Consider the following 18,350-nt stretch of genomic DNA (forward strand, 5'->3'; position numbering starts at 1 on the left):
TCAGTATATTCGAGCTATCTATGACACACTGCTAAAGCTCTTGAGATCAGAATTCACAAAATTGAAGCCATGAATCACATAGAGTACGGCATCCCTCTCTACGGCGTCGGCTGGGTTCCCAACGGAGCTCAACCACCGGAGACCGAGTCGACTCAGTCAGTTCCCGACTCCAGCCACATCGTGTTGACCGGCGGTGGCGGCGAGGGCAGCACCGGCGTCAAGAACGCTGTCCTTGTCGTCCGATTCGATCCCTCCGCGACTTCCATCTCGCATGAGCCGGTAAGCAGATTGCTCTGCGTTTCGATTAGTTGTGATTACAGTGATTAGAATATGATTAAAGCATTTTAATTAGATCCGGTGCTTGATTTTCAGGTGGCGGAGCTGAGGTTAGGCTCTGAGCTACCTTATAGGATGGCGGTTCATCCCGACGGGCTCATTTGTTCGTTTCCGGAAAGCTGCAGGTTTGTTAATCTGATGCGTTTGGTTTGCATTGTGATTTTACGGTTTGCGATTCCGGAACTATTTGTGCTTATTTTTGATGTGATTTGCTTGTCCAGTTGGTTTGAATGGGAGAAAGAATTGGGGGATGGAGCTTATAAGCTGAGTGTGAGGCGATCTGATAGAGTACTTGAGCAATTGCAGAACGTAGGGCAACAATTGGCGCTGGCGTTTAACAAAGAAGGTTCCATGCTCGCCACCGGAGGCGAGGTGGGGACTATCTTTCATTTTTTGTAGTGTGTTATGCTTATTAGGGATGTGCATTGTGTGTGGATTTTCATATTGAACTTTGATGTCTACAAACCAGCAGTTTAGGGCTTCACTTGAGTTATATGCTATGGTATAGATAATTTTGGACTGTTGCATTGATAAACGCAACAAGATTTTCTTTTGTCTCTGTAGACCTATAATGCTCTGATTTGGTGCAGTGCAGGATGGAAAGTTGAGGGTTTTCAAGTGGCCCAGCATGGAAATTATGTTCACTGAAGATCAAGCTCATAAAACAGTCAAGCAGATTGATTTCAGGTTTGTTACTATAGAAGTATCGTAGAACAAAATGTGTACCTCCTTTTATATGCATTATGCTGATGATGATCTGGTCTTGCAGCCATGATGGGAAATTTCTTGTCTCCTTGGGACAAAGTGGCCCTGGTAGAGTCTGGGATGTGAGTTCTGCTGCAGTTGTAGCTACTTTAAAGACTGAAAAGGTGGGCAGTTACTGATAATTATGCAATGATGTGAACTGTGTGAATTTTAACTTTGTCATACAAAAGATCTTTGACATAGTAAAGTGACATAGGTGCTTCCTTCAAGAAGATTTATTGTATATTCTTTTGAATATAAGTATGTACTGTGATTTGATATTGGATTTCTTTTATCAAACGTTTTCAAAAGAATCAGACCATTATTTATATCCCTACGCTGTCATGAGTCATTAACCTGTGCTTCTATTGTCTACTGTTAACAACTTGTCATAGCATATGAATCAGAGGATCATGCTTTTGTTTTTAAATGAATTTGGGTTTTAACTATGAGACCATTCCTAATCTATGCAGAATGAGGTCTTCTGTGCATGCAAATTTTCTCTAGTGAACAATGGGAGTCAAGTTCTACATCTTGCAGGTAAACCATTGGTGTGAATGAAGGCAAACAGATGTCTATATTACTTGTTCATGATTTAACCATTTCAAACTATCTGTAATTTAGATAAAGATGGAATTATTGTAACATGGAACACAACCACATGGAAGAGGGTTCGATCCAAGCGAATTACTCGAGATGGCATCATGTCCTTCGATGTTTCAGCTGATGGAAAGCTCCTTGCATGGTCAGTTTATCTTGGATGCTTGTATTAAGTCTGTTAGATGCTTGGTGGACAACAATATGTGTTAAATGCATAGGGTTGGTTTGAGATCACAGTATTCCAAATAAGTTCATCCATTCTATCACGGCACAATTGATTTCACTGGATTGTGCCTGTTTCTGTAAAAATAATACTGACACTTGTTATCGATGAATTGCAGCGGGACAACTGCTGGAGATCTTTTAATACTAAAGTCAGCTGGATTGCAGATTCATAAAGTTGTCCCTAAAGCACACTCTGGGTTCGTAACTGCATTGAGTTTTTCTCATGATTCAAGGTTTGAGAACTAGCGACATTATGTTTTTCTTTTGTAATGATTATGCAGAACCTTTTATACCGTTTGATGAAATGTTAATGAAGTTATAATTGTTTAAATACAGAGTATTGGCTTCTGCATCGATGGACTCAAGTGCAAGGGTGTCCACAGTTGAGGAGGTGAAGAAAAAGGGTAAGTTCTAACCATCATTTTAAGATTGTATTGCACATCACTTCACATTTTTCATGCCATGGTTAGATATCCCTTCAGAGCGTAGTTATATTGTTGAAAACCACCTATAATTGGGTCCCATCAGTCTGTTCTGTGTCACAAGTAGAAGCGACCCATTCCAGATCAGATTAACTTGGATATCATAGATTTAGCATCACTGTTTGAGGTACTGACCACCTTGAGTTTTCCTGGATGGTAACGTGGCAAACCGTGCCACACTCTTGATTGGATGCTTCTGATAACTATAAGCCTTAGGCTGGTCAACCATGACATTAGGATCAATTTCGAGCTTTTGCATTCTCTTGTTATAGTTTTCAGGTTAGGCTTGTCATACTAAATTTCAAAGTGGTGAAAGGAATTGAAGTATAATGCTTCAAATAGAAACAGAAGCCTATCCAATAGACTGTTGATGCTATATTTGGTCATTTCAACTGCTGTTATATTGTATTTTGTTTCTCTTAAGGAGTGAAAGTGTTCAATAAGGCTGTTGCTTTGGTTGCAGGAGTGAACTTATGGGTTGTTATACTCATAATCCTAGTATCCATTCTTGCATATTTCCTAAATGATCCTGAGAGCTGGACAATGTTGAAGTCTGAATTGGAGAAATTTTACAGCTCGTGGCGTTAAGGACTTAAAAATTCTCATCATGGTGTACCAGTACAGTGGTGATTTTGATAGCCTGTTATAGTATAATAGCTGGGGTGGGATGTTTAGGTCCACTCAACCCCAACCCATTTGTAGTATGAGATAAAGTGATAATCAGAAACTCTTCGAATTGTTGATATCATCTCCTTTTCAATTGTTCTCTTCTGCCCAGAACATCAAGTTTGTCACCAAAAAGAACGGAACAAAAGCCTCTTGTATTTTCATATTATATGATTAGATTATTTTTTATGTGTTTGCTTGTTTGTTCCCATATCATATACTAGAGAAGACCAAACAAAATTTGTTAACTGCACAACAGATTATCAGTTACTTACTGGACATGGTAAGACTACAAGCCTACTCTGAATGTGTATAAATCTACAGAGCAGATAACAGAGATGCTAAAAGACGCATGACAGGAAAAGCACACCAGAGTCGCACAGAGCTCTAAATATAGTTGTAGAAATTTTGACAATGCTTGATCAGTAATCACTTCGGGAACTCTCATTCCGCACCTCTCAGGGCCGGCCGTGTTTCTGCCTTAGAACTTGCATTACATGCCTGTATAGCAAGAGTACTGCTCAAAACCTCCTGCTATCTTAACTCTCAGATCATCTTCAACAACTCATGTAAAACTAAAGTTATCTCTATTTTAGAGGAAAAACACCATTTTTGGCTCCAATAGTTCATGTAAAGCATCCACTATTTTATAAAAAGTGGGAAGAGAGAGAAACATATCCTTTATATGTATATAATTCTCAAAATTTGTATATTCATCTAGAAATCTCAAAAATTTATTGTTTGCCTTATATAATTCATTCTCTCTCCTCTAAAAAAAGGAAAAACGACATAAAAATAAAAATTTAACATTAAATTTGGGGTTTAATTTGAATAAATATATCACATTTATATAGATTCATAAATTATATAGAAAAAACTTTTAATTTTGTACAATAGAATAGAAGAAACTGTTGGAGTTGAATTCCTTCTCTTTTAGAGATTTTGTGATTTCCTCCTTTAAAATAGATAAATTATACATGAGTTGTTAGATATGCTCTCAGCACATCAATAAGGGCGTAAACTATGTTATAAACCAAATACCCTCGCAACATATTAATTGTTTGTTGCATATACATGGAATTTAGTTTTCTTTCTCATCTTAGAGCATCTTTAGCAATACTAGCTATTTTTAAGTTAAATTTTAGTCAAATTAGCTAAAATGTCATTTTGGCTAAGCCACTTTAGAAATGTGAAATGTGGCTGCATCAATGCTCTCTATTTTAGCTAGCATTACATCAACATTATTCTTTAAATATGAATTAAATAGTTTAAATATATTTATATATCACATAAAATATCTTACAATGAATGCATTAAATTATAGCTAGCCTCATATAAGTCATCTATAGCTAGCGAGATAGCTAAAAGTCATAATAGCTCAAGTTTGGTTAGTCTGCTAGAGCTCCTAAAACATCAAAAAAGCTAAACACGCTTCCTAAAATAACTAAGAAGTTAAAGTAAAGAGTCTGTTAAAGATGCTCTTATGTTCCATATTTTAAAGAAAAGTTTACGAAAATCTGTTAGAGCATAACAGAGTTGCTATAAGTCGCGACCACACTTTTTCCATGTTTTAACGAAATAGCACAATTTTTCTCATCGATCATAAGTTGGGCTGGGTTATGAACCGGGAAACTTCCGGTCCAAATAAACTCACACTCCTTAACCGCCTATAGGTTCACAAATCCGAGACTTCCACGTGTCAGAAACTTTTCCCGCCCAAAAAAACCCCACGTGTCCTCCTCTGTTTCTCTCTCCTCTCCGTCTCCTCCGCCCCTTAAATCCCCAGGTGGGGCCCACCAAAGCCTCAGGAATCCACAACATGGCGTCGTCTTCAAGCTTGCTCCTCTTCCTCCTTTTCTCTCTCCTCTCCGTCTCCTCCGCCCAAACCCTAGCCGATTCCGGCTTCAAATCCATGTCGCTCGACTCCCGGTCGTCCCTCACCGTATTCGCTGCGGCCGACGCTGCTTTCGCCGCCTCTGGCCAGCCCACTCGGGACCTCATCCGCTTCCACCTCGTCCCCGCCGCCATCCCTCTCCGATCACTCAAGTCCCTCCCTTTCGGCGCCAAGATCCCGACTCTTCTCGACGGCTACTCTCTCACCGTCACTACTCTCCCGGCCGACGACCTCGTCTCGCTCAACAACGTCACCGTCGCTCCGGTCTTCGAAGACGGCAAGCTGGTCATCTTCGGAATCGACAGGTTCTTCGACCTGAATTTCCGGATCTCAGGCCCGATTGAGAGTCACAGCCCCGAGATTCTCGGCTGCTCGAACCCGCGAAACCCTAACGAAGCGATGGTGGCCAAAACGGCGGCGTTCTGTGGAGCAAGGTCCAAGATTATGGAGCCCAACAAAGTCACCCAACTGAGCCCAACAGGGCCCAATGCGACTGCCACTGCTCCTCTTCATCTTTGTCATTCAAGTGTTTGCTTCTGAATGTGTCCTATGTGTTCTAGTGTTCTGGGTAGCTTTAGTGTTCTATGTGTGAAATATTGGTTAGCTTTGAAGAGAATATCATGTGTGAAAATCCGTTTTAGGCTTAATGGTTTGAAAGAATGGTGGGATTTTGTCAACTTCTGTTTGGAAATTGATCATGCGTTCTCAGATTCATACACACTTTGATGTTATTTGGTTTTGGTAGTGTTACTGTATTGCATCTCTAGTTTTGTTCTTCAATCGTCAATATTGCAGGTACCATGGACATCTGTGATATCTGCTCTTGTTGGTTATTCGCTGTACCAAAGGAAGCGCCAGTGATAATGCTGTTTGGAGTGTGTTTACATCGGAACAATGCTAAGCTTTTTGCTTAGTATGATGTTGCAATCTTCTTTTCAACAGCTTATTTGAATTGTCTGCCTGGAATGAATTTCAACTTGTGATTCTATGTTTCATCTCAAAGATGTCTATAGGTGTGGTAATAGTACCTCTGCTCAATATGATCAGATCAAACCAGATATAATTGTCTGATTTTAACTTCAAACATCACGTATGTTGCGTTTTTGCACACAAGTATGATCATTTTATGATGGAAGGAATGCTGAAATTGGTTGCTTACTTTCTGTTTGTCAATGCTACTCAATGTGAATATCAGAGTGCAACTCTTGGTCTTGGTTTTACTGCTGCAGTGGCTCTTATGGTAGCTCATATAATTATCAATGTTTTAACAGGGTGCTTATGTAGCAAGAGAATCCCCCAACCTTCCAATTCTAACTGGAGGATTGCCCTTATCTGCTTTGTTGTGGCCTGGTAACTCATAACTAAAGATTGGTGATACTTTTGCTGTTACCTTCTATGGAAGTGATGGAACTATATGTCTTCAGGAAATGACTTGGGCTGGAATGGCAAAGCAATTCTTTGTTTAGGCTGCAAGTTCATTATTGTTGCTGCTGCTGCTGCTGTTCCTTTTCACTTGGTTGATACTATAATATTGTTTTTCCATATTATATGATCGAGATTGTTTTTATTTTTTGCTTATTTGTTCCCATATCACACTAGAGAAACTGAAACAGGACCAAACAAAATTTGTTAACTACACAAAGGTAACAGATTATCATTACCTACTAGACATGGTAAAAACTACAAGGCTACTTGGTAAAACTAAAGAGCAGATTACAGAGATACTGAAAGACGTATAACAGATGAAAAGCTCAAGAGTCACACAGAGCTCTAAATATAGTTGTAGAAATTTTAATAATGCTTAATCACTTGATCGGTATTTGAAAATCTTATTTTGGGCTGCTGTCTTTGTCAAGTTGCTATTCACTTTGGGAACTCTCATTCACATTCTGCTTCTCATGCTGCTGCTGCTTCTGCCATCCCTCGTTGTATACATTTGAAGCTTGATTCTTTATTGATATCGACAATGACGCTACGGCCTCTCCTACTGTCAAGTAAAGGGCCTCTGGTCTCATGATCTCGTCGCCTTCATATGCCTTTTTCAGTTTCTCCATTACCTCAGACAGTGGATTTACCAACACCAGCTGTAATACAAGTAACAATGTCAATTTCAACTTGCAGATCAAAACAAACATAAAAGGATCAACCGAAGTGTGCGTATAGCAAAGACGTATTTCTACAACTTGCCTCAACTCCTCTTTTTTTGAGTGATTTCCTCAAATCTCGAAAAAGTGTGATACCAGTGGTGTCTATGGTGCTCACGGCTGAAATTAAAATGCACAGAAACAAGAAGGCCCTTTTGAATGTCATTTATATGTTAACAAAAACGAGATGCTGTATGGCAGCTAATGATTTGAAGATGAACATACCTGTCATGTCTATAATAACATATCGAATGCTTGAACGTTTTTCCCCGTCATCTTCTTCTTCTATCCATCTTAAAATCCTTCATATTTCATAAAGAAAAGTTGATGACCAGAAAGGATCCAGACTAAGAGAGTGAACTTGCAAACCACGAAACATCAAGTAGCATACCTTTCATTGAGATACGTTGTATTGGCAAAGTTGATTGCAGCTTCAATACTTATAATGAGGAAACCAGGGACAGTTGCTGTTGAATCCTTGTAATGCTGCAGGTCTCTAAATATATCTGTCCCTGGTATATTTCCTAAAACAACTGTCCTCGGCCTAGTAACTTGCAGCATAATCTTGAAAACCGATATTCCAACCTATTTACATCATCGAAAACAATGTTCGTCATCTTTATCACATAAACTGCATACAAAAGTAAGAACTCGGGTTGTGGGAGCTTACAGCAATGGCAAGGCCTTCTTGGACAGAAATGAATATGACTCCCACGAAAGCACATACCAAGACAAGGAAATCATACTTGTCCACCTTCCATATGTGATAAGCAGCTGGAACATCAATGAGGCCAACCACAGCAGTCACTATGATTGCGCCCAATATAACATTTGGTGTGTATTGGAACAACGGCATTAGGAAGAGCAGTGTCACCATAACCGTCACTGACATTACTATGTTGGACATTGCTGTTTTTGCTCCGGCATTGTGATTCACAGCTGACCGCGAGAATGAACCTGATCATGAAATCAAACCTTGTTATCGGAATTAACTTTTTGTTCACCAATATGTTAGGAAAGCACTTTGGACCTCATTTATTTACCGGTTGTAATGTAACAGGAAGTAGCGGAGCCAACAATGTTCATGATGCCAATTGCTATCATCTCCTTGTTTCCATCGACCCTGTAGTCTTTTATAGCAGCAAAAGTCCTTCCTACTGCAATACCTTCCTATTTAATTTGATCCAGAATTTAGTCATGGAATCGAGCAATCTCATAAAAATGTGATCCTTTTAGAATTTTGTTATGTTCAAAATGGAGAAGGAGATCTTACAGTGAGAGAAATAATCCCAGTGATAATCCCAGTCTTAATGACTAGTCCTAGATATGTTCCTTTGAACTGCAACATGTTCCATGAAGGTGGGTTCAACCCTTTCTGTAACTCTCCAATCTGCCATACAAAAATTAAACCAAGATTAACCTCCAGTAATAGCATAAGTTACAGCTTAGGGCCCCAGAATTAACTAACTTACCACACTGATGCCATGGTTATTGGCTTTGACTGCAAACACAATTAGGGTGGAGAGGATCACAGACACCAGAGGTGCACCTGCTGAGACCCAAAACAGCTTTGGCTTTTTCATGCTCTGCACATTATCAAGGCACACAACCCCAAATAGATTAGTCAAAGTCCAACCTGTCAAATCCTTTAAGAATCCTGACTCTATCAGTTTTGATGTTTTTTACTAGTTACAACTTTACAAGGGCATATGATCCTCAATTGATGTGGGTAATTACTAATTAGTGAATGAAGACAACAGATAAAACGAGTTCCTAATTGATTAAGATGAAGAAAGAGTGACAGAGTGGAAGAGACAACATACAATGTGTCTGGAGAGCAGTAGCAGGACAAGGAAGCAACAACCCATGAGTATAGTTTGCCATGACCACTGCAATCATCAAAACAATCAAATCATTTGTCTATGAATAAAAGAAGAAGAACAGGAACTATATGACTACAATATCAAACATAGCCAGAGGTAACTTAAAGCTAAGAACTTTTATAGAATGAGTGTTTAATTATTACCTCCTTCCTTTCTTTAAAGACAGAGGTCAAAACAGGGACCAAAGCCATTTTCTTGGTGAAATTTTTTATCCCAAGGAGGCTTTTAAGCTGCTGTAGAGAAACTATTACAGCAGCACCAGCCATGAAGCCAATAAGAGTGGCCTTTGAAAGAAAATCAATAATAAATCCAAGCCTGCAATTAGCAACAGAAGATTGAATCAAGTTTTGTTGCCTTAATTCAAGCTTTTGAAATGAAACAAAGGTGAAAGGACTAGTTTACCTTAGAAATCCTAGAGAAGCCTGCAAGATACCAGCAAAGAAAGTAGAAGTGAAGGCTAGTTGAAGGAACAAGACAGGTTCTTTAGTGGGAGATACTTCTTCCATAAGCATTGATCCCATTATCAGTGAAGCAATAGAAACAGGCCCTACTGCAAGGTCCCTCGAGCTTCCCAAAACAGCATACAACAAAGGAGGAACAAAGCTTGAATCTGCAACGAAAATCGCAATGATTTACTCTATTTTTCAGTCCATCAATGAGTACTACCTACATGCAATATATAGAAACACCAACCAATAACAAGTTTATCACTCACATAAGCCCACAATGGGAGGTAGATTAGCCAGCTTAGCATAACTGATTCCCTGAAATTGTTAAACAAGATAAGTAAAAGTCGAAAACTAAACCTTGAAGCTAGAAATTCATATAGAGTTATTGTTACCTGTGGGATGGCTAAACTAGCAATGGTGAGGCCAGCAACAATGTCAGATTTGAAGAGCTTGAAGCTATAACTAGGACCCCATTCAAGTATAGGGAACACATACTGAGCCCCAAGAATCCATTTTTGCTTGGAGGTTTGGCCTTTAAACTGGTGCAAAGGGTCATCAGGGAAGAGGATCTCCTTGAGCTTGGCCTTGAGCTTCTGGAAGGTGCTTCTGTATGGGGGTAGAACAACCTTGTGAACATCCATGCCCATTTCCATGAAGTGGTGCATGTTGTGACTAGTACTATTAGTACCATTGTTGCTATTGTTCTCATTTGTTGGTGTCTCCATGGCTACTGAAAATAAGTTGGGCAGCTCAGAAAACTTGTTCTCTGTAAATATATATATATGAGACTTGACCCATCAATTCTCCAGGGACCGCTATAAAACAAGAACTAATACTGCTTGCTAGGAGAAAAGGGAGAGAGAAAAGCAAAGCAAGCCAAACCCACAACTTTTGCCTACTCCTCACTAAAAAGACACCAAAATGGGCCTATATCTCCATATATACATAAAGTGGGGAGGAATCTGTCAAAAAAACCTTTAAAATGTGGATGAAATTGGTGAAAAGAACTCATCCTGAAGATGAATATGGAAGATGGCAAATAGGTCTCACACTCTCACCCATATGTACAGTTTCAAGATGAGAACTAACTATTACATGCATGACACGATTGCTCATCCAGCATTGAAGTTACACAAACCAGTGTGCCAGTCTATTCATATGTATAGGCAATTGGGTGAAGAAGTGAAAAAGATTCCCAGAATATTCTGCGTCTTTCTTCTTCCCCCAGCTCCATGCATTTTATATAAGCGGTGAATGCACACTGTTCTAAAACTGGTTTACGAATTCTATGTGGACTCTTCCTAGTAAACAGTGGCGTAGCCATATAATTTATGGCTAATTTATAGGTCAAACTTTAGACGAGCTTACGTAGGAAAATTTTTTTTGTTATCTTTAGAGTTTATCGAATAATAAACAAGTCGAGCCGAGAAGACACTATAGATAATATATGTGTATGAGATAAACCACTCAAATTAAGAAGAGAGAACAAACGAGAGAGAAAATAAATAAAATAAATATAAACAAATAAACTTATTTTTTTGCTTTGATCTCATGAACTAGTTAAAACTTAAAAACAAGTATATTTATTATCACATTTGAAGGGGCAAAATGAGTAAAGTAGCTTATATCACTCTTAGATATCTTAGATATAAGTAAAAATCTGAAAACAACGGATGTGGAAAGATGTTGATGAGAAGGGTAAATTGACTTCCCCACTCACTATGTAGCTACGCCCCTGCTAGTAAATGTGATATACAAATTCTAATACATGATCAGTTCAGCTCATAGTCAATGTGTTCCATAATACCTTGCCTAAACTCAAAAGTTTCATTACTCCGAAACACTATAATACTACGACGTTCACATTTCTTCGGTGTTGAACAGATATGTGGCTTTGTATTAAATTATTCGGTTCCGGTCGGTTACCTTCTATCGGAGGATACGATATGGCCTGAAGATAGAGCTTCAGCTAGGTAGCAACGACAACATTATTGTGCAAGGAACTTTAAGCCAGATTGCCACGAAGCCGGTGAGGGCACATATGTCCGTACACGTGCCGCATTACTGTCCCAGAAGCTCGACATTCGTATATTTGGTTCTGCAGAATCAAAAATGATTTTTGGACACTGGTCAGGATATATGTTCTTTTTGTTGCGTCTAAAAAGTGGTCTATATTCAAGTAAAAACATCGATCAATCACCTTTAAACTTTGGTAAGTTATAAACGCGGTCTAAAAAGTTAGCAACTTTATGGGAGATTATCTACAACCTGATGAGTACCTGACTATGTTAATCTATTGAATTATTGATCAGCAACAAGATGTGGTCAAGTATGTTTCTAATTCATGTAAAGCTATTCACTTCTTATTCACATAAATCCTGGTTGGAATCAACGAACTTCTTAGGTCGTCTTCTCAACACTGCGAGCTTGATAAGATTACTCGATTTATGTGTGTACGTCTTGTCAAACTACGACCCAAATAACTCAAAGAATCGTAGATGATAATATTAAAGTTGTACTAGAACATACATTCTTTTGATGAATTTCGTAATCTCTATAAAGACATATTTATTCAAAACTGGCATACTAACATCTAACCTATTCTCTCGAATTCTCTCTCAAATCCAAAATACTAAAACAAAGCTCTCAAACTATGATAAGATGTTTCAAGCCAAGTAGTTAGGGAAAAGATGAATAAGGTGAACTTCTTTCGGTTAATTCTTGTCAACTTTACGCTTAATTACTTGTTATTTAGATTTCATGTAAATATAAGTGTTCGATAAAGTAGTTCAATGAGAAAAGAAAAGGGAGATAAGATTCTAGATGCACATACGTACCACTTATCGTTCCCCTTAGGTTGGATGCAACCCGCCGTCCAAACCAAATAATATATAGCCTGCTTTAGAAGAGCAGCAGTACTTTTCCATGAAAATGCAAGGAACCAATTCCAGCTGATCCAAAGTCATCCTCTATATCATATATTTTTGATACAGAGGCAGCTTCTGCTGATTAATTTATTTGTACACCTTGATTCTGTGATCAATGTATTGCCAAAAGATAGATGCAAATGGGTAGGGCAAAAGCCAGAGCAATATAAAGAGAATCACAGAACGATTTTTCTTGATTCTCCTAAACAGAATTCGGAGTCGTCATGGAGATGGAAAATTCTTACTTTCAGAAGATCAAAACCCTAAACGAGTATGAAGGAATAACCTCGGTAATGAAAAAGAAAAAGAATATATGATCCCTACGATAAGATTGGGCTCAGAACCCCTAGTTCTTTAGTTAGTTATTCATTGTGTGGTTAATAACCGCATAATACTCTCCCTGATTATTAGTTACTTGTTGGATTGTGTAATAAACATTTCGAAAATCTAGGGTCCCGAAGGTCAGTGAATAAAGGGCAACCACTGGAATCCGAATACCAAAAGACATATATGCAATTATGCAAAGCTATTTGTTTTTAGGGTTTGTCATGATCCTCGAACCTTGCCAATACTGAGTTAAAAAGCAGAAAGATGGCGAAGTAGGGCCTCCGGAACATGTGTTGAACCTTCAAGTGGCACTAACTGGCCTGAAGAGAAACCTTGGAGGTTTCCAGACACCCTACTGCTACTTTCTCTCCCTGGTTGAGATTTATCCAAATGATGATGGGATGTAAAAGTAGGCTTGGAATTGTATGGAAGAGGAAGAGGAAGAGGAATAGGAAATGAATCATCATTTCATTTGTTTTTGAAAAACCGAACCAGCGATCAGATTGGATAGAATGTCAAAGTAGTAAGTTGGAAATGAATTATGAGAAACGAATGTGGAGGATATGGTTTTTCATATGATCTGTTAGTGGATCAGCTTTCTGTGGACATAGAATGGGCCTCCCCTCCCGGAAAGTTTGATCGATCTGCTGGTGCGCTTTCGATATCACGGAGTTTGTGGTACTGCTGGCATGGATTTGGAGTGTGTGTATATATAATTGTGCCCATAATACACTACACATCAAGTCCTCAACTGTTTGATCTCCAGTTCCCCATGCCACTTTTGGTGAATTTAGGAAAATGAAATTTCCTCCACCTTATCGATCACCTCCTTTTGGTTCATCACAGTTTGTTCAATCTTGATCGCATATCTCTTTGAGAAATGATAGTAACCTAGTAGTCGTACCATATATATTCCAAAACCTAGCTAGATCGAGCAGTATATTTAACGTGAGATTCATGAACGTTATAGTAATTGAGCTCATTATATCGAAGTGCATGTATGAGCTACCTCATCCCAGGTCCATGGTTACGAAACCCAAACAGGGAGCAAGGCTTGAACAATGCCCATGAAGAGAATACTAGTATGAAAACGATCAACATTCAAAAGATAAACTCTATTCCGGTATTCCCAGAAAGAAAGGTGTTTACGAAAAAAAACGTGGTCGGCAGGATTCGAACCTGCGCGGGCAAAGCCCACATGATTTCTAGTCATGCCCGATAACCACTCCGGCACGACCACATTGTTGTTAATGAGTTGCTCATATCTTATTTGAATCTGAAATAAACCATGAACAGTTTTCAGACCGGTGATCAAGATAAAAAGAAGATCATACCGGTAGATGAATGAGAGAACCTGACCTACAAAGTGTATCTTCAAAACGAAAGTGCAGAATCTAAGGTAGGCCTAACTGTGGTGACATTCCATTGAGGATAGAGAGGTAAGCAGCATATCTATATATAAAAAAGATCAAACTCTTTCCAGAAAGGAATAAAACTATGATATATATATATATATATATATATATATATGTGCAACATTATTTGATTACCAAAGTCAATCAACAGTACGTCGATAAAGAAAGATAACTATATGTGTTTAAAATGAAGAAATATCCGGCCACTGACGTCCAGGTACCTTTAGCTGCAAGTCCCCATCCTCCCAAATTATTTCAATCATCAAATAAGTATATGCATCAAATTCATCAGATGACATGCATTTCACCCACACCATTGTCGATATGGTCCTCCATCCCCATACCAGCAAACCGCCCCACTAATATGATGCTTAATACTAACCATACCAAGCACCATCATACACCTCATCGAAAAAATCATACGCAGTAAACTACAGATTCAATCTGCTCTCTTGTATTGAGTTGCCTCATCACCATATATATATATATATATATATATCCATTTAGCTTGGATCGATCTTTTCAATGTCAAACTCATGATTCTATAGTGGAACCAAAGGTTGACGATCACACTACGTACAGAAGATGCGCCAGTTCTCTAATAAGGTGTTGATGACGTATCCTTCATAAGATGTATAATCTTTCAGAACAGGGATGATAGTTCCCAGAACAAAAGCTAGGATGTCATGCTGATGCACGATCTTAGGGCTGATCGAAATAGGGGTTCTGGTCTAACATAACAACATAGTTTTTGTACATAACACATTCATGTTTTGAGTTTATAGTGGTACATATTTGTGTAAGAATCTACTCTTCTTTTTTATATAGCCAAATTATGGACGGAAGTATGAAAAAAACAGGAAAAGGGCAATGATTAAACTTTTGAACAATATGTGTTTCTTACTAAGCCCTGGAGTTCTCTTTTTGATTGGATCCTTTTCCAAGAGTGTGGTTGAGTTTAATGAACTAGTATAGTGCACCATGATGCATTAGCACATATGTCATGTCTCATTTGAAGTTGGCAATAATGGGTTTTCTCTAGACTTTTCTTCTGAACTTTCTCAAAGCAATCCTGAATTCCGGATTGTACCATGCGTGCATATCAATATCAGAATCTATAGGAATTTTTCTTTTTTGGTAAAAACGATCTTTATAGACAATCATCATACGGAACTTAACCCAGCAAAGATTCTTGGAGAGAAACATGTCCAAGCCAACTTTAATCTTTGCATGAAACTTCGGAGCAAGAAAGGCCAGCCTCTTTTATGGAAAATAACGTCATGGTCCTTATAGGCTAAAGCAAATCAATGTATATGCTCGATCTCCTTTCATCGGAAACCTTCTGAACCGCAGAAGCCTACCACACATGCTTTTGAGATCACAAAGTTATGGCCAAAATGCCCAAAGAATCTTGGTCCTTATGCAGATTTCTGTAACAGAAAGTTTATGGCCCTTCGATTTTTTCTTTCGGCACGAAAATAACAAAGTAACTGGTGGCCGGAGCAAAGGAATGAAGAGCATGACTTGAAAGGAGTTTTCAAAATAATGCTAGCTGATCTTTTTAGGGCAAAACTTTAGGTGCTTGTCAACCTAAGAAATAGTATATTTTGCAGAAAAGACTTGCAGCTTGATGCATTATCCCCCACGTATTTTTTTCTTCCTTTCAATAAAGATAGACTGATTGGCACTTGCACTTATAGTTTATCTCTACATTCATGTCAGGGATGGGACTTGGATTTGAAGCACTTTGATTTTGCAGATGTTCAGATTAAGATCAATGATTTTATATGTTTGTGAAAGTCGACAGAAATTCCAAGTCGCCCTACATTACTGTGGCAATATTTGGAGGACATGAATATCGAATGGCCGACCATCGGAGTAACCCCAGGCCTGGATCAAAATCATTGACAACGTTACAAATGAAGAAGACAAAACTTCGTAGCACATGTTCCTTCTCGACTTGAGTGCATATCTCAGGGTTTTCTGGATAATAATATATATACATGAAGAGGTAACTATTTGATAGATCATATGTAAATTGGTAATGCAAGTAAACGGATTTTCTAGCATATTCTTCGATTGATTAATGTGCTAAAACCATGGATTATTGAATTAAAATGCAGAGAATGAAAGCAAAGAATAAGGAGAAGCAGAAAAGAAAGGAGAGAACAAGAGTGACTACATTTTAGATGAATTGTTCGATCTTATTTTTGTACGTAGTCAAACCTCTTTATATACACAAGTAAATAAAAATATCCAAAACCCGTAAAATTGTAAAAAGTTGAAAATGATTTCGACAATCCTATATTCCTAACATAATGTGTTTTCAACCGGTTGATCTATTTTTTAAAGGCACATGTCACATAAAGTCATTACCTTAGCAATTCAATCGATTGAGGCATATTACGCACATCTAGAAACAAACCTACACACTACCAACACGAATGTAAAGAGCTGCTAGTTGTGGAGAGTCCTATCGCCATTCATCTAACTTTTGTTACATACTGAAACGTCTTGATGAGTCCCAACAGTCATTGCTTCATGATCCATGTTGCATACATCCTCCTCAACATCCCTCCCAGTCATCTCCTTCATTGCCTCCTCACATGTCACCTTATTCTCCTTGTCTTTATCGTCCGTCTCCAGAAGCATCTACATGTTATTTTTCGATAACTTCATCTTACCGATATGTAATTCTCCTTACTGATGATGAAACTTCATTAATGATAGTTGTGTATGAGAAGACTAAAACTCTAAGCTCTAAACTATAAACCTCAAACGCCCTGTCACCAGTGCCAAACGTAAATGATGGGCTTTGGAGGCAAATTCATGGATCCTAAAGCACTTCCCAAATTCATGATCCATACTGTAATAACCCATTACAATGTTGTGCAGGTAGCCCAAGCAACTCAACGTGGCCTTTCTATATGATTGGCCCATCGACCATCTGCATCAACAAGGTCCAAGACCAATAAGCCCTTAAACCCTCAAAACCCTAAAACCTAGAACCTTCGTCTATCCCAATCGCAGCACTTCATATATTTTAAGAGCAACCTCCGCCTCTATCTCTCCCTCAAACCCCAAATCCCAGTAACCTCCACAACTCTCAGAACCACCGCAACCGCAAAATGGCCAAGCGTCTGATCCCAACTCTCAACCGTGTCCTGATCGAGAAAATCGTCCCACCCTCCAAAACTACCGCCGGCATTCTCTTGCCGGAGTCATCCGCCAAGGTAAATAAAACTTACCCATCTTCTGTTTCATCAAATTGTTTGTGGGTTTCTGTTTGTGATTGAGTTGACTGATTGATTGGTTGAATTGGTTGTAGCTTAACTCAGGGAAGGTGGTTGCTGTTGGGCCAGGAACGATAGATAAGGCTGGAAATTCGATCCCAGTGGCTGTGAAGGAAGGTGACACTGTTCTTTTGCCCGATTATGGAGGCACCCAAGTGAAGCTTGGTGACAAAGAGTGAGTTTATCTGGGCTTTACTTAGAGTTGGGTTGTTATGTGTTTTGGGGTTTTTGTTTGTGTTGAATTGGTTTTGTGGGTTTTTGTGTGCAGGTTCCATTTGTTCCGGGATGAGGACATTTTGGGCACTCTCCATGACTGAGTTATTGGTATTATGTTTTCGAGCATTATGATGTAACTGATATTTAGTGAATTGGAATTTATGTGGATTTTAGTTTGCTTTGGGAATGTGATAATTTCCAGTTTCTAATGGATTTCGATTCAGAATATGAATTATGAGCAGACTTTTTTTTGTATCTTATTTGTGGAATGTCGTTGAACTTGCTATTGGTTCTAAATTCACTGCATTCACCTCAACCTGGTTTTGTTCATGTGCTTCATTATCTTTGTTGTAGAAAAATTTGGTAATAGTTAAACTATACTGAATGCCTGTTATAGTTGTTTATGTGTTTGGTTGGTCATTTTGTCCTCAAAATGTGTGTGTTGTGATTGTGGTTGAATGCCTCGTATGATTTGGTTCGGCGATCTTCCAGTGAGAAGTTCCTCTCTCTAGATTCACATTCCCGTGCTCTTATATGTAGGGAGCTAGAATGTATTTCTTGCATAGTTCATTTCATACACCATATTGTATGTTGTTTAATTCGTCTTTGAAATTCATTTTGACAATTGTGTGGTCTTTCTCTGTTGGTTTTCTTTCTATATTTCCCAAGCAATGAACAACATTGGATTCATCTTAAAACGAATCTTGTATTTCAAGCTCCAATTTAATGTTTCGTGGTCATGCGTTAGA

At 38.5% G+C, this 18,350-nt stretch overlaps 3 protein-coding genes and 1 non-coding gene across 4 annotated transcripts; 2 read left to right on the plus strand and 2 right to left on the minus strand.

Moving 5' to 3' along the window:
- Positions 1–39: 39 nt before the first annotated feature.
- LOC101301769 (SEC12-like protein 2-like) lies at positions 40–3,249 on the plus strand. The gene is made up of 10 exons (XM_004297326.1): positions 40–279; positions 373–461; positions 558–708; positions 932–1,023; positions 1,106–1,205; positions 1,554–1,620; positions 1,705–1,825; positions 2,022–2,138; positions 2,242–2,309; positions 2,851–3,249. The coding sequence occupies exons 1-10, from the start codon at positions 70–72 to the stop codon at positions 2,973–2,975; spliced, it is 1,140 nt and encodes a 379-aa protein (XP_004297374.1). The 5' UTR covers positions 40–69; the 3' UTR covers positions 2,976–3,249.
- A 3,286-nt stretch (positions 3,250–6,535) lies between these two features.
- LOC101302060 (probable sulfate transporter 3.3-like) lies at positions 6,536–10,131 on the minus strand. The gene is made up of 13 exons (XM_004297327.1): positions 9,816–10,131; positions 9,690–9,738; positions 9,377–9,584; positions 9,118–9,289; positions 8,915–8,980; positions 8,564–8,677; positions 8,365–8,481; positions 8,135–8,261; positions 7,762–8,048; positions 7,483–7,676; positions 7,317–7,393; positions 7,135–7,211; positions 6,536–7,031 (listed from the first exon to the last, which is right to left on the minus strand). Exons 1-13 carry the CDS (start codon positions 10,086–10,088, stop codon positions 6,807–6,809), a joined length of 1,986 nt encoding a protein of 661 aa, XP_004297375.1. The 5' UTR covers positions 10,089–10,131; the 3' UTR covers positions 6,536–6,806.
- Positions 10,132–13,835: 3,704 nt separating this feature from the next.
- TRNAS-AGA lies at positions 13,836–13,917 on the minus strand. The gene has a single exon. It is a non-coding gene; the product is annotated as a tRNA-Ser (tRNA).
- Positions 13,918–16,976: 3,059 nt separating this feature from the next.
- On the plus strand, positions 16,977–17,913 carry LOC101302348 (10 kDa chaperonin-like). The gene is made up of 3 exons (XM_004297328.1): positions 16,977–17,325; positions 17,421–17,560; positions 17,654–17,913. Exons 1-3 carry the CDS (start codon positions 17,221–17,223, stop codon positions 17,700–17,702), a joined length of 294 nt encoding a protein of 97 aa, XP_004297376.1. The 5' UTR covers positions 16,977–17,220; the 3' UTR covers positions 17,703–17,913.
- The last annotated feature ends 437 nt before the right edge of the window (positions 17,914–18,350 follow it).

This window comes from Fragaria vesca, linkage group LG4 (assembly GCF_000184155.1).
Source record: "Fragaria vesca subsp. vesca linkage group LG4, FraVesHawaii_1.0, whole genome shotgun sequence".
In the NCBI taxonomy this organism is placed as follows: Eukaryota; Viridiplantae; Streptophyta; class Magnoliopsida; order Rosales; family Rosaceae; genus Fragaria; species Fragaria vesca.

Bases quoted from the DNA above. Each gene is read 5' to 3' on its own strand.
- LOC101301769 (XM_004297326.1), top strand. From the start codon at position 70: ATGAATCACATAGAGTACGGCATCCCTCTCTACGGCGTCGGCTGGGTT. The intron at 280-372 runs GTAAGCAGATTG...CTTGATTTTCAG, and splicing joins CTTCCATCTCGCATGAGCCG to GTGGCGGAGCTGAGGTTAGG. The intron at 1,024-1,105 runs GTTTGTTACTAT...CTGGTCTTGCAG, and splicing joins GTCAAGCAGATTGATTTCAG to CCATGATGGGAAATTTCTTG.
- LOC101302060 (XM_004297327.1), bottom strand. From the start codon at position 10,088: ATGCACCACTTCATGGAAATGGGCATGGATGTTCACAAGGTTGTTCTA. The intron at 7,212-7,316 runs GTATGTTCATCT...TTTTAATTTCAG, and splicing joins TGTTATTATAGACATGACAG to CCGTGAGCACCATAGACACC. The intron at 7,032-7,134 runs GCAAGTTGTAGA...CTTGTATTACAG, and splicing joins TCAAAAAAAGAGGAGTTGAG to CTGGTGTTGGTAAATCCACT.
- LOC101302348 (XM_004297328.1), top strand. From the start codon at position 17,221: ATGGCCAAGCGTCTGATCCCAACTCTCAACCGTGTCCTGATCGAGAAA. The intron at 17,326-17,420 runs GTAAATAAAACT...AATTGGTTGTAG, and splicing joins TGCCGGAGTCATCCGCCAAG to CTTAACTCAGGGAAGGTGGT. The intron at 17,561-17,653 runs GTGAGTTTATCT...TTTTGTGTGCAG, and splicing joins GTGAAGCTTGGTGACAAAGA to GTTCCATTTGTTCCGGGATG.